Source organism: Cydia splendana, chromosome 17 (genome assembly GCF_910591565.1).
Source record: "Cydia splendana chromosome 17, ilCydSple1.2, whole genome shotgun sequence".
Lineage (NCBI taxonomy): Eukaryota > Metazoa > Arthropoda > Insecta > Lepidoptera > Tortricidae > Cydia > Cydia splendana.
The window spans coordinates 17,328,874-17,342,532 of NC_085976.1; the positions used below are offsets into that span (position 1 = coordinate 17,328,874).

At 41.1% G+C, this 13,659-nt stretch overlaps 1 protein-coding gene across 1 annotated transcript; it reads right to left on the bottom strand.

Moving 5' to 3' along the window:
- Positions 1 to 12,873, bottom strand: LOC134798915 (putative nuclease HARBI1). Its single transcript, XM_063771339.1, has 7 exons — positions 12,391 to 12,873; positions 10,827 to 11,023; positions 9,019 to 9,148; positions 8,157 to 8,298; positions 7,424 to 7,747; positions 5,770 to 5,978; positions 1 to 258 (listed from the first exon to the last, which is right to left on the bottom strand). Exons 1-7 carry the CDS (start codon positions 12,826 to 12,828, stop codon positions 16 to 18), a joined length of 1,683 nt encoding a protein of 560 aa, XP_063627409.1. The 5' UTR covers positions 12,829 to 12,873; the 3' UTR covers positions 1 to 15.
- Between the last annotated feature and the right edge of the window lie 786 nt (positions 12,874 to 13,659).

The window sequence follows — 13,659 nt, forward strand, 5'->3', positions numbered from 1 at the left end:
TTTTTCTTGCTCAAATTAGTGTGGGGGGAAATGGCCCCACCCCGACGTGACGCCCAGTCCGTAAGTGGGGTTGTTCATCACGATCCGCGGCCGCTTGTTGACGTCATCATGGTGCAAATGGTGCTCGTGCATGATTTGCTGGTGTTGTGTGACTTGTGTGTGCGTGTGGGGTTGCTGGTGGAGGATGTGTGTGGGCTGGGGTTGCGGAGGGCGCTCCTCGACGGGTTTCTTTCGTTTTTTACCGCAGTCCGGGGTTACCTGGTGGCAAACAATCAAAATAGTTAATCTAATACCATATAATATATTTCGGGAATCCCGGAAACAGCTCTTACGATTTCGATGAAATTTGCTATATGGGTTGTCGGGGGCGATAATTCAATAAATCGATCTAGCTAGGCCTTAACCTTTGGCTGGGAAAACGCGCATATTTGAGTTTTTATATGTTTTCCGAGCAAAGCTCGGCCTCCCAGATATTAAATCTTAAACGGATCAACCTAACCCTAACGACGCTGACTGGACGCTGGTTCGATTCCAGCCTGGGGCACTAGAGGCCTTGGTCAGTTTTTCTTAGTATATGACATTTATTTCAGTTTATAATTTATATAGTAGTGTTTCTGTTGTAGTTGACCTCTTTTGTGCAGACAACTGTTAAGTTTTCTATTTTCTATTTTTGATATACATGTATTTTAAATTTGCCTAGTTACCTTACTTCGAATAAAACACTCTTGTCATGAACATCTCTTTCTTACTTTATTTTACAAATACCTAATTTTTACAACACGTTATCAGCACGAATGCTATAATTTATAATGCAAAGTTTAGTGTAATGTGTATTTCGTAAAATATTGCGTTGTAGTGATTGTGTGATTGATGAAAATAATAAAAATCGTAAAAATGTCACACGAATCGGGAGATGCTTCGAGTGGTTCTAATTCCCGTTCAAGCTCATCTTTTCCATCGTTTTGCCTGAGGAGCAAAGATGGAAATCCTGCGTGGAAATTTAAGATGCGCAATTACCTATTGCACGAGGATCTGTGGGAGACAATCGGTGGCTACGCTGAAGGAGACACGACCCCTGCCTCTACAAAGGTACGAAAAGATTCGAAAGCCCTGGCAAAGATATGTTTGACAATAGATGGTGCGGCAATCATTCATGTTAGATGTGCGAAAACCGCAGCCGAAGCATGGAAATCTTTGCAGGAAGCTTTTGAGGACAAGGGAATGGGACGAAGACTTACTTTAGAGCGAAAATTGTACAGGTTGAGTCTGTCGGACTTTTCGAATATAGAACTGTACATTAACGCAGTTATGTCAACCGCACAGGATCTGGCGGATATAGATGTAGTCTTAGAGGATAAGTCTATTGCTGCGATACTTTTGGGAGGTCTCACTCCAAAATATGAACCTCTCATTATGGCTTTAGAAAACTGTAATGTTGATGTGACTACAGACTTAGTTAAGACAAAACTGCTAAATGAAATGTCCAAGGATGCGGCTACACCACTAGAATCGGTTTTTCATGCGAAAAGGAAGCCGAAGTCAAAGAAGAAGGATCTGGTTTGTTACGAGTGCAAAATGCCTGGACATAAGCGTCCAGACTGTCCGATGAGAGGCAAGAAGGAGAAAGCCAGTAAGGTAACTGTCAACGATACGACATTTACAGCGCTTAATACTTCTGGCACCTCAAGTAAGGACATCATTTATGTAGATTCGGGCTGTACTAGACACATGACTTCTAGACGAGATTGGTTTCAGAGTCTTACGATACAGAATCAAGGTACCGTTACTGTCGCAAACGGAGAACAGATTAAGTGCTGCGGAATTGGAAACATATCAATAAACACACCCGAGAACGTGGTCAACAAGATCAGTGATGTTGATTTTGTACCAGATTTAAAAGCTAATTTGTTGTCTGTATACAAAACTGTTGAAAAGGGTTTTATATGTGTTTTTGATATTAATGGATGTAATTTTTATAAATCTGATAATTTTCGTTTTACAGGTGAATCTGTTGCTCATGCCTCGCCCTGTGGTGGACTGTACGTTTTAGACGGTACTGTCAATGTTCCCGAGAATGTGGCAGATAATTATATGACACAGGATGTGCACTCTGACTGTCAGGATAGTTATCAACTTTGGCATAAGAGGCTAGGACATTTGTGTCGCATAGGCATGAACCAACTGAAGAATCACGAGGTAGGCGTAAAGTATTCAGTAGTAGATAAAAATAGTTGCATCGCTTGCGTGGAAGGTAAACAAGCGAGGAAACCTTTCAAGAGGGTAGCGTTTAATAAAGCTACTTCCCCGTTAGAGCTGATCCATATGGATCTCATGGGACCGGTGTCTACAACCTCTTTTCAAGGAAATAGGTATATGTTAACGATAGTAGACGATTATACACGAAAGGTGTTTGCTTATTTCATTTCTTCCAAAAAAAGAAGTAAAAAATAAATTCTGTCTGTTTCAAACTTTTGTTGAAAATCAATTAGACAAGAAAATAAAAGCGGTTAGGACTGACGGAGGTAAAGAGTTCGTAAATAAAGAGTTTGTTGATTATCTTGCATCGAAAGGTATCGAGCATCAAACGACGACGCCTTACAGTCCTCAACAGGTTGGAGTCGCGGAGCGCACACATCGTTCGATTACAGAGAAGGCGCGGACGTTGCTAGCTGAAAGCTCACTGTCGAAAGCATTCTGGGAAGACGCATTTCAAGTTGCCGTGTACCTAAAGAATAGGTCTCCTCTTCGAGCCTTAGGTGGAAAAATTCCTTTTGACAGGTGGTATGGTCGTAGAGGTGAACTTAGTCACCTAAAAGTGTTCGGATGTAGAGCACTTGTCCATATACCCTCGATTCACAGAAGGAAATTAGATGTCAAGGCACAGGAAGCGATTTTCGTCGGTTATTCAGAAAATCCAGGTACTTATATTTTTAGGGATCCTGCTAACCCACGAAAAATGTATATGTCCAGAGATGCAACCTTTTTTGAGAATTGTTTTACAGAGCTGAAGCAGAGGTCACCAGAACCTGAGGTACAGTCAGACTCTATTTTATTGTTCGAAGATAAAAGAGAGACCGAGTCTGAAAACTGTCAAGATTGTCAATTTTATGACTGTGACGAGAGCAATGACCCTGCACCACCGCCTTCGCCGATAAATCTAGAAAGTGCCGAAGATTTAGTATCTATGGAAGAGCGAGAGCCCTTCAGTGAACCACGGCTACCTAGTGCGGATGAAGAGCCTGCAAGTGTGGAAGAGGAAGCTCATCCTGAGCCGAGATACCCCTCAAGAGATAGGAAACCACCAGATTTCCTAACATACAACGTGTCTACGGTTGATTCTAGAGAACCTACGACATATCTTGAAGCTACTCATGCCGATGATGCAGATAAGTGGAAGCATGCTATGGCTAATGAGTATAGTTCACTGAAAAAACTCCACACATGGGACCTAGTAGATAAGCCTAATAAAAAGGTCATACCATGTAAATGGGTATACAAAATTAAAAAGGACGCGTACGGTAATATAACCAAGTATAAAGCGAGACTCGTCGTGAAAGGCTTTCATCAAGTCGAGGGAGTAGACTACGATGAGACGTTTGCACCTGTGATTCGCCATTCTTCCCTCCGCACTTTATTTGCATTAGCTGCAGAGATGGGGTTAAGAATGAAGCACTTGGACGTTGATACCGCGTTCCTAAACGGAGATTTAGAAGAAGAAGTTTTCATGGAGCAACCTCTTGGTTTCATCGAAAAGGGCAAAGAAAACAAGGTTTGTTTGCTGAAGAAATCCCTTTACGGCCTTAAACAGGCACCGCGAGCATGGAACAAAAAGTTAAATGAAACGCTTTTAAAAATAGGTTTTACAGGAACTCCTTCCGAGCCTTGCGTATATACGAAACTTTTTGGTAAGGAACTCGTGATATTGGGTATTTTTGTCGATGACATAATAGTCTTCTTTAAATCTGATTCGACGTTTGACACTGTCAAAAGGAATTTGTCGAAATATTTTTCTTTGAAAGATCTCGGAATATTAAAATGTTATTTAGGTTTACAAATTGAATGCGATTCCGAGAGTATTAAATTAAATCAGCGGAGTTATATTCTTTCTATATTGGAAAAGTTTAACATGAAGGATTGTAAGACTGTGGATACTCCTCTAGTTAAAAAGAATATGGAAAGAAGAACCGATGGTCAAGAAGGTGAGTCTTATCCGTATCAGAACTTAATAGGATGCCTCATGTATCTTACGGTAAACTCACGACCCGATATCGCTTACGCTACGAGCTATTTAAGCCAGTTTAATACGTGCTTTACTAAAGAACACTGGAATGCTGCGAAAAGGGTTCTGCAGTACCTGAAGGGTACTTTAAATTACTCCTTGGTTTACAGGAAGAGTGGAGAACCTTTAAAAGGCTTTAGTGACGCGGACTGGGCAAATTGTCCGATTGACAGAAGGTCGTACACTGGATACACCTTCAAGTTAAGTGGAGGTCCAGTATCCTGGGAGTCCAAGAAGCAGCCTACAGTAGCTTTATCTTCAGCCGAATCGGAATATATGGCACTAGCGTCTGCCACGAAGGAAGCATGCTACTTACGACGGTTTATCTATGAGATAACAGGTAAATTGCATATAGTTCATTTAGCTTCTGACAGTCAGAGTGCCATCAACCTCGTTCGAAATCCTGTACACCACAACAGGACGAAACATATAGATACCAGATTTCACTTTATTAGGGAAAAGGTCTCAAATAATGTTGTTAAATTAGAATACATCAAAAGTAGTGATATGCCTGCCGATGTACTAACGAAGCCACTAGGACCTATAGTACATAAACGGTGTATACTTAACTTAGGAATAGAGACTTAAGTTTTTGTTTTTTGTTTGTCTGGCACAACTTCGATTAAGGGCGGATGTTGTAGTTGACCTCTTTTGTGCAGACAACTGTTAAGTTTTCTATTTTCTATTTTTGATATACATGTATTTTAAATTTGCCTAGTTACCTTACTTCGAATAAAACACTCTTGTCATGAACATCTCTTTCTTACTTTATTTTACAAATACCTAATTTTTACAACAGTTTCTACTTGATAAAAACAAATTAAAATATTTATCTGAAATAATTTAATTTGTTCAAATACTTTAGTACTAACCCTAACAAGTTATTAACCCATTCAGCGCTAATCACGACACGTTGTCGTTTGCCTCCACGAAGCATTCACATAGCGCTACATACCGGGAAACCCGTGTTATCGGCTACGACGTAGCGCTACGACCGTAGCTCAGCGGTGAATGTGGTAATTGTAAAAGATAAAACTTTGGAACGTATCGTGCTTATAATTTGACAGTGAATATTGATGGCGTTGTAGGGCTCCGTACATTGTGCTATAACTCTGATTGTGAAAATTTGATGTTTGACAATGGACAAAAAACCGGCCAAGTGCGAGTAGGACTCGCGCACGAAGAGTTCCATACCATTAAGCAAAAAACGACAAAAAATCACGTTTGTTGTATGGGAGCCCCACTTAAATATCTATTTTATTTTGTTTTTAGTATTTGCTGTTATAGCGGCAACAGAAATACATCATCTGTGAAAATTTTAACTGTCTAGTTATCACGGTGCTCGAGTTACAGCCTGGTGACAGACAGACGGACAGTGAAGTCTTAGCAATAGGGACCCTAAAAACACATGGTGCAGCACAGCAACATCTTTTTCAGCTGTCAATATAGGTGGCACAATTTTTTTAATGCAAATAGACTCTTTATCTCACCTTCCGTTCGTTCCAAAGATGATCAACTAGCAGCTGTCTCGCTTGCACTCCCTTCGGGTCTTCAACCTGCTTCCTCGACACCGGACTATTGGCCACTTTCTGTTTCATGGCTTCTAATCTTTCTTCGGTCTGTGTCAGAGGTGCGACGGGGAGTCCCCGACGGTTGCAGAGATTGTGGAGCATGCAGCATGCCACTATCATGTTGGACACTGTGGAAAAATATTATTTTTACAGATATTTTTATTATGGTGTCCCAGTGCTGGGCAAAGGCCTCTCCCCTTGTCTTCCACGAATCCCGACATAGCGCCTGCTCTGGCCAGTTACTGAGAATGATTTTTTACAGATATACTGCATAATTATTCTCCATCGTCTTTTCACGGAAACTTAAGAACGTGTCTTGCTATTTCAGTCAGTCTCGGTACAAAAAGTAGGTACTGAGCTTGACTGGAGTAGTATGATAAATACGAACGTTTCCGAGAAAATACGATGGAAAACAATTATGTTTAGTCCGTCATCGCTCCTGGGTCCCCCGCCCGGGCCAGGTGGCATTGACATTGATTGCAAATGACGTTTTAAAAAAAAAGGTGTGTGAAGTGTTAAGCATGATGATGATGATGATGATGCATTCCTGTTATCCCTCATTAGGGACATAGGGCTCGCAGAAGAATCTTCCATTTGTCGCGATCTTGAGCGGCTACTTCCAGCTCTTTCCAGCCTCCTTCTCAACTGATCGCATCCATGTAGTACAAGGCCTCCCCGACCGTCTACTGCCGGCCGCATGCCAGCGGAGACCCTGCTTAGCCAGATGGCTGTCCGGCCTACGTAGCACGCGTCCGATCCAATGCCATTTCCTTTCAAGGAGTTCCCGTCCTATGGGTTTCTGATCAGTCATCTGCCATAGTTTGACGTTTTAAGTGTTAAACATAGATGGCGATAACTGTATAGTTTTGGATGTGGTTTTTACTTACCAGTATTAGGGTCGTACTGCTTGTTACAAGTAGCTTGCAGACACCTCCATCTACTCTTCAGCTGTTTAATGGCCTCCAGGATGACGCTGTGTGTCTGTGTGTGTGTGCTTGTTACAAGTAGCTTGCAGACACTTCCATCTACTCTTCAGCTGTTTAATGGCCTCTAGGATGACGCTGTGTGTCTGTGTGTGTGTGCTTGTTACAAGTAGCTTGCAGATACTTCCATCTACTCTTCAGCTGTTTAATGGCCTCCAGGATGACGCTGTGTGTCTGTGTGTGTGTGCTTGTTACAAGTAGCTTGCAGACACTTCCATCTACTCTTCAGCTGTTTAATGGCCTCTAGGATGACGCTGTGTGTCTGTGTGTGTGTGCTTGTTACAAGTAGCTTGCAGATACTTCCATCTACTCTTCAGCTGTTTAATGGCCTCCAGGATGACGCTGTGTGTCTGTGTGTGTGTGCTTGTTACAAGTAGCTTGCAGACACTTCCATCTACTCTTCAGCTGTTTAATGGCCTCCAGGATGACGCTGTGTGTCTGTGTGTGTACGGTCGAGTAGTACTTACCAGTATTAGGGTCGTACTGCTTGTTACAAGTAGCTTGCAGACACTTCCATCTACTCTTCAGCTGTTTGATGGCCTCCAGGATGACGCTGTGTGTCTGTGTGTGTATGGTCGAGTAGTACTTACCAGTATTAGGGTCGTACTGCTTGTTACAAGTAGCTTGCAGACACTTCCATCTACTCTTCAGCTGTTTAATGGCCTCCAGGATGACGCTGTGTGTCTGTGTGTGTACGGTCGAGCAGTACTTACCAGTATTAGGGTCGTACTGCTTGTTACAAGTAGCTTGCAGACACTTCCATCTACTCTTCAGCTGTTTAATGGCCTCCAGGATGACGCTGTGTGTCTGTGTGTGTACGGTCGAGTAGTACTTCTCGGGCGACACGGGGGACTTCTTTGTGATCTTCGGTATGGGGGTCATTATGTACGGCTTTTGGGAGTAGTGGGGCCCGCCTGGAAAAGAGGTTATACATTTTAGGGCGTGTTTTTTATCATTATTCACTATGTGCACGACTGGCGAATATGATATACCTACTCGTATAGTGCGACATAAAATAGAACTAGAAATTTCCATACTTAATTGTTGTCATGCAGCATTTTACGTCAAAAATGTGACAGTTACTTAGAAAGTGGCGCCCTCATTTATTTTCTACTATTTTATGTCGCACTGTACATTAGATATGATAGTTGATAACAACTGTCAAAATGTAATATTAAAAAAATTTCATAAAAAATAATAATCATAAAAAAACATCCTGGGAAAGCTGGACTTATCCCAGTAAGGCGTTTTTACCCAGCAGGTGAAAAGCTATGGAAAATACAAATCTCTAATTTTTAAAAACCAAACCAAAACTAAGCCTACCGATAAGCCAGCACTGCTCCCCCGAATTGTTAAGGCTCTCGAGGTCGTTTTTGACCGCGTGCTGGTTGAGTATAGTGTCATGCGAGTGCATCCCGCCGGGGATCGCGTCCACGCTGATGATGTTGAGGTCGCTGTCGCAAATCTGAAGCAAATATGAGTAAGAATTTTAATCCAGGCGCTCGAGCTAATGGCCTCCTAGCCGGTAGTGACCCTGGCTCCGAAACGGGAGGTCCCAGGTTCAAATCCTGGTAAGGGCATTTATTTATTTGTGTGTTCGTCACAGATATTTATTCCTGAGTTATGGATATTTTTATCTAAGTATGTTCTTACATACTTAGATTATAATATAGTTCGTTTAGTAGTGTTTAATTTTACAAGGACATAATAAGCGCTGGTGGCTTAGCGGTAATAGCGTGCGACTTTCAATCCGGAGGTCGCGGGTTCAAACCCGGGCTCGTACCAATGAGTTTTTCGGAACTAATGTACGAAATATCATTTGATATTTACCAGTTGCTTTTCGGTGAAGGAAAACATCGTGAGGAAACCGGACTAATCCCAATAAGGCCTAGTTTCCCCTCTGGGTTGGAAGGTCAGATGGCAGTCGCTTCCGTAAAAACTAGTGCCTACGTCAATTCTTGGGATTAGTTGTCAAGCGGACCCCAGGCTCCCATGAGCCGTGGCAAAATGCCGGGATAGCGCGAGGAAGAAGAGGAGATAATTAGCTGGGTCCACACAGAGCGAGCTTAAGCAAAGGCCAGTGTAGACGTACCTCGTGCGCGCTGCCTCGGCCGAGGCGCATCTACACTGGCCGTTCACATAAATATTTTGGGTTTTATTCTCATTCAGCTTAGGACATACTTACAATCTGTGCCTTCTTGGAGTGGTATGATTTGTTGAAATGACTCTTCTGATCCACATCGGGCCGCGCTATAGGCACGTGGGTGCACTCTATGCAGCCAACTACATTTGGGACTCCATACTTCATGTAGAACCTTAAAAAAATATACAAAACATTTTCAAGGCATTTGCTTAATGGATAAGGAGTGACAATAGGGACCGTGCGCGTTGGAGGGTCTACCATCTTGTGGCCTGAATCTGAAACATATACTGTGCACATGTATATTGCCAAAGCAAGTGCTACCTACCATCTACCATTCTCGTCGGTACGTTTTCTTGTGCATAGTAGTTCTGCCATCTTGTGGGCTACATCAGATGCACACACACGACACATTTACGCCTCGCGCCAAAAATCTGACGGCTCCTATGCTGCCCCCTATAGTTCATGCACGGGGTCTATACAGCAAGGAAATGCTGCCAGCATTTACGAAATCGTGCTGTAGGAAGTAAAGATTAGATGTATGGTAGTAGTAGGACTAGTAGGGTCCATGTATGTACTGACTAAAATCTTGTAATACCATGGTTGCAATAACCGATTTTGATTATGTATTTATTTTAAGCTTTTATTTAGTTTCACCGTGGTTCCACCTGTCCCGTTGTCTGTTGGTCTGTAATCAAATCTTGCAAGTTAAATTTGACCCACTTCCAGTGTAGACGTGCGTCGCGCGCGATAACTCGGCCGAGGCATGTCTACACTGGCAGGCGTGGCTCACGCCGCGATTTCGTCACTTTGCTACAGGTAGCTAAAAGTACATCCGTTCCGCCCCAATTTTGGGGAAAGCCATAAGCCGCGCGTGGCGCTGCCGCCACCTAGCGGCCGGGTAAGTAATATAAGACATAAGAACTTATACTCTAATATTCATATTATATACGCTCATATTGTATAAGTTTGTTTTGTATACCGTTCAAGGTGTATAACGAACGTTAGATATAACATCAAAATATCTATTTTTGTTAAGTATAACGTTATTAAAGTATAATATCATTGTATATAACGATCATTATGTATAACGTTCATAATATCTCAGATTTATAATGTATATTACTCAATACATCTAACACCAAAATGCATAATGCTCGTATAGAATAACCTAACCTACTTTTCTGGCAGCAGTTTGTTTTCTGAAGGGGTCGCAGTTCTAACCTAACCTAACCTACTTTTCTTGCAAAAGTTTGTTTTCTGTAGGGATCGCAGTTCTAACCTAACCTAACCTACTTTTCTGGCAGCAGTTTGTTTCCTGTAGGGGTCGCAGTTCTAACCTAACCTAACCTACTTTTCTGGCAACAGCTTGTTTTGTATAGGGGTAGCAGTTATAACCTATTTAGTATATCATACGCTATTATATTTTATAATCATTATACTAAAAGATAGTATATACTATGATCGATATACGTTATGTATGTTATATAAACTGAATTTATAGTATTTGAGTGTTATATAAAAAATCATTATACAAAATGAGTATTATGTTAAATGACCGTTATTCCTAATAAAAATATTGATTTTGATGTTATAGCAAACGTTCATTATATCTTGTGAACGTTATTAATATGAAATTATATCTTATGTAGTTATATCTCGTGGGACGCACCCCTAGCGGCCATATGTGTGGTGATCGTAACAGACGCGTTTTGTTAGAGAGTGAGTCTTCTGTACCTAGTACTATTATTTATTCTGTGACACTGGCCACTTTGAGCGCGAGGAAATTGCCTCGCGCGGCGCTCGCTCTGTGTGTACTCACATTTTCATTTTCTACCAAAGCACATACTAACCTAGCTTTAAGATTATCCCTCTCCACTCTCAGATGCGGGAAGTGTATGTATTTCTTCACTAGAGCTGGATTGTTCAAGGCCTCCGTAACTTGTGTGACGGCTGATAACACGAAGTACTGTGTTATGTTCGGGTCCGTTTTTCCGTGAATTGACTTCTGGTATTTGCCCGTTGCGAAGAATGCTAGAGCTGCCATTACCTGAAATACAGATTGTATATTGTTTTTTGCAGGTGTTGAATGTAGTAATGTTTAGTTTTTATAGTTGCCCAATTTCACAGTAGATGTCGCTGTTCTGTCGGCTACTTCACGCTATTAAGATTTTTCCACAGCCACGTATATAGTCAATTTGGTTTCGGAATAAATGAGTATTAAGTTGTCAAGTGAAGTGTTTCATTACAAAAGGTAGGAAGTGCAGTGCAGTGTAGTCAGTGAACATTGGTCCTTCGAGCCGGATAATCGTGAGTACAGTGACAGTGGAAAAGTGAAGTGTTTCATTACAAAAGGTAGGAAGTGCAGTGCAGTGTAGTCAGTGAACAGCAGGCTATCATGGAAACAAGCCTAATATGATCAAATTAAAGAACATTGAACAGGTCTAATGGCTCAACTCTTGCCTAACCTAGATGTTTCTCCTTATTATGAGAGTAAAAGATTTTAGTCACAATGCATATTTTTCAATAGTGACACAAAGTTTAAATAAATAGTTGAGGAGTGAGTAAATAGGTGAGTGGACCGGCAATCCAAACATGTGGGTTCGAGTCCCAGTTGACCAGAGTTGATCATCCTTGATTTGTTCATTGTGATTGATGTCTGGTCGCCATCAGATATATAGGAGCGGCCAAGGTGTTCACAATATCTGAACACGCATTCTAACGCCCTGACAATAGAGGCGTGTTCCGATATTTGTGAGCACCTTGGCCGCTCCGATATATCTGATGGCGACTGTACATACAATTTATAGTTGAGTACCTATTAGTTGATAAATAAATAATCTTTGTTCATCCTCAAACTTTTAGCCTACAGATGAACCCTTACATGGTTTTTTAGATGTGAAATAGCTCATTTAATCCACTAATATTATAAAAGTAGTTAATGATAATGCTAATCACACAAAGCCCAAAATAGTTATTTACGATACAAGTGCGGAAAAGAGGAAATTTGAAACAAGTGGTGATAAATTAAAACACGACTGAAGGGAGGGTTTTAAATCAACACGAGTTGCGAAGTACCTATTCGATTCGCATGTGTATCGTACAACGTTTTACAGTACATATGGCCCTTTAAACTTTTGACATCGAACTTTTGACAGCTATTTTACGCACTAGTGCGGGAAATTAGGACCATATGTACTGTAAAAAAAATTTCGGCTTTGTCTGTTTTACTGGCCAGTGTGTGATTAGAAACATTGGTTAAATTAATTTTATTACATTTAAAACAGTTTAAAACTATTAATGTACCTATATGCAACTAAATAATCATACACTTTATGTTTTGAACTTAGTGTATAAGATAGGACAAACAATAGCTTTGAAACTTGTCAGTCAAGTAGAGACATATACACAACAAACCTTGCTCTCCACGGAGAACTCAATAGACTTAGTAGACTCGGGCATCACAGGCTTCAACTCCTCAATCAGCCCGCGTGCCAAGTCCTTGGACAATCTATACGTCTCTATAAACGTTGGGTCAGGCAGGTCAAACGGGTCAGTTTCCGCGGGCTTTGACCTCTTTTCCTGCACCATAGGCTCTTCTTGAGCCTTCTGCTGATTCATCTGCTCAGATTTATCCTTTAATTGAGTATAAACTCCTTTCTCCAGACCCCGATGGTCGGGATGAGGGGTCTGATGATGCTTTTGCGTTTGCGGCGCGTCCCATTTTAGGAGTTCGAAAATCTCTGGTTCCTCGTCTACGACGGATATGTAGCCTTCTTCTGGTGGCTTTTCAGCCATGGTTTGTGAGGAATCAGTCGGTTTTAATTGAAACAGAAATAGAAATGCAGTTTGCATAGATTGACAACAATGACGTTATGACGTTAAGTGCTGTGTTGCCAGGTTGTGTATAAAAACTACTGCACTAAAAATTACAATCAAAAAATATAATGTCCCTTTCAAAAGTTCGTTTATACTACTAGCGCTCTGGTAGGATACCATTGTAATTAGAATTGACAACTCGTTTAGCCTAGCGGGTATTGGCAGTAATCCAGTTCAGGAAGCTAATGGTCCTGGGTTCGAATCCCGGAGAGGGAATTTCTTTTTGTATTTTTTTCTTTTTTGTTGGGGTCAGGTTTTTAAGAGCCCATCAACATGCACACTAGCGCCACTACTGAATACATTAAACTAGTTTTTATGTTACTGGATTCGTCAATCTACCCGTCCAAAGTTAAAACGGCCGTTTTTGTTTTGAGCACATAGATCGACGAATCCAGCAACTTAAATACTAGTTTGATGTATTCAAAAGGTACTTAAATACACAATACAGTCCGTAGCGGCCCCTTTTTTTAATTTAAATAATCACGATTATTTAGCAGTGGCGCTAGTGTGCACGTTGTTGGGCTCTTAAATTAGCATATCACAAATAAATAAAAAAATACGTTAAAAGATAATGATTAGGTACTATATTTAGTAATTCGTCAAATATAAAAGGTAACAAAAAGTTACGTATTAAGATATAAATATTTTCATTCCTATTAGCATTACTGTATATATGTTAGGAGTAATACATATGAATACATACATTGATATGGCAAATGGTTACAAGTTGTTATTACATCTATCCGGTTATCGGACATTTTCTGCTTCACAGCTCCGCGCGGCGTTCTTGATCACCGGGAAACTAGT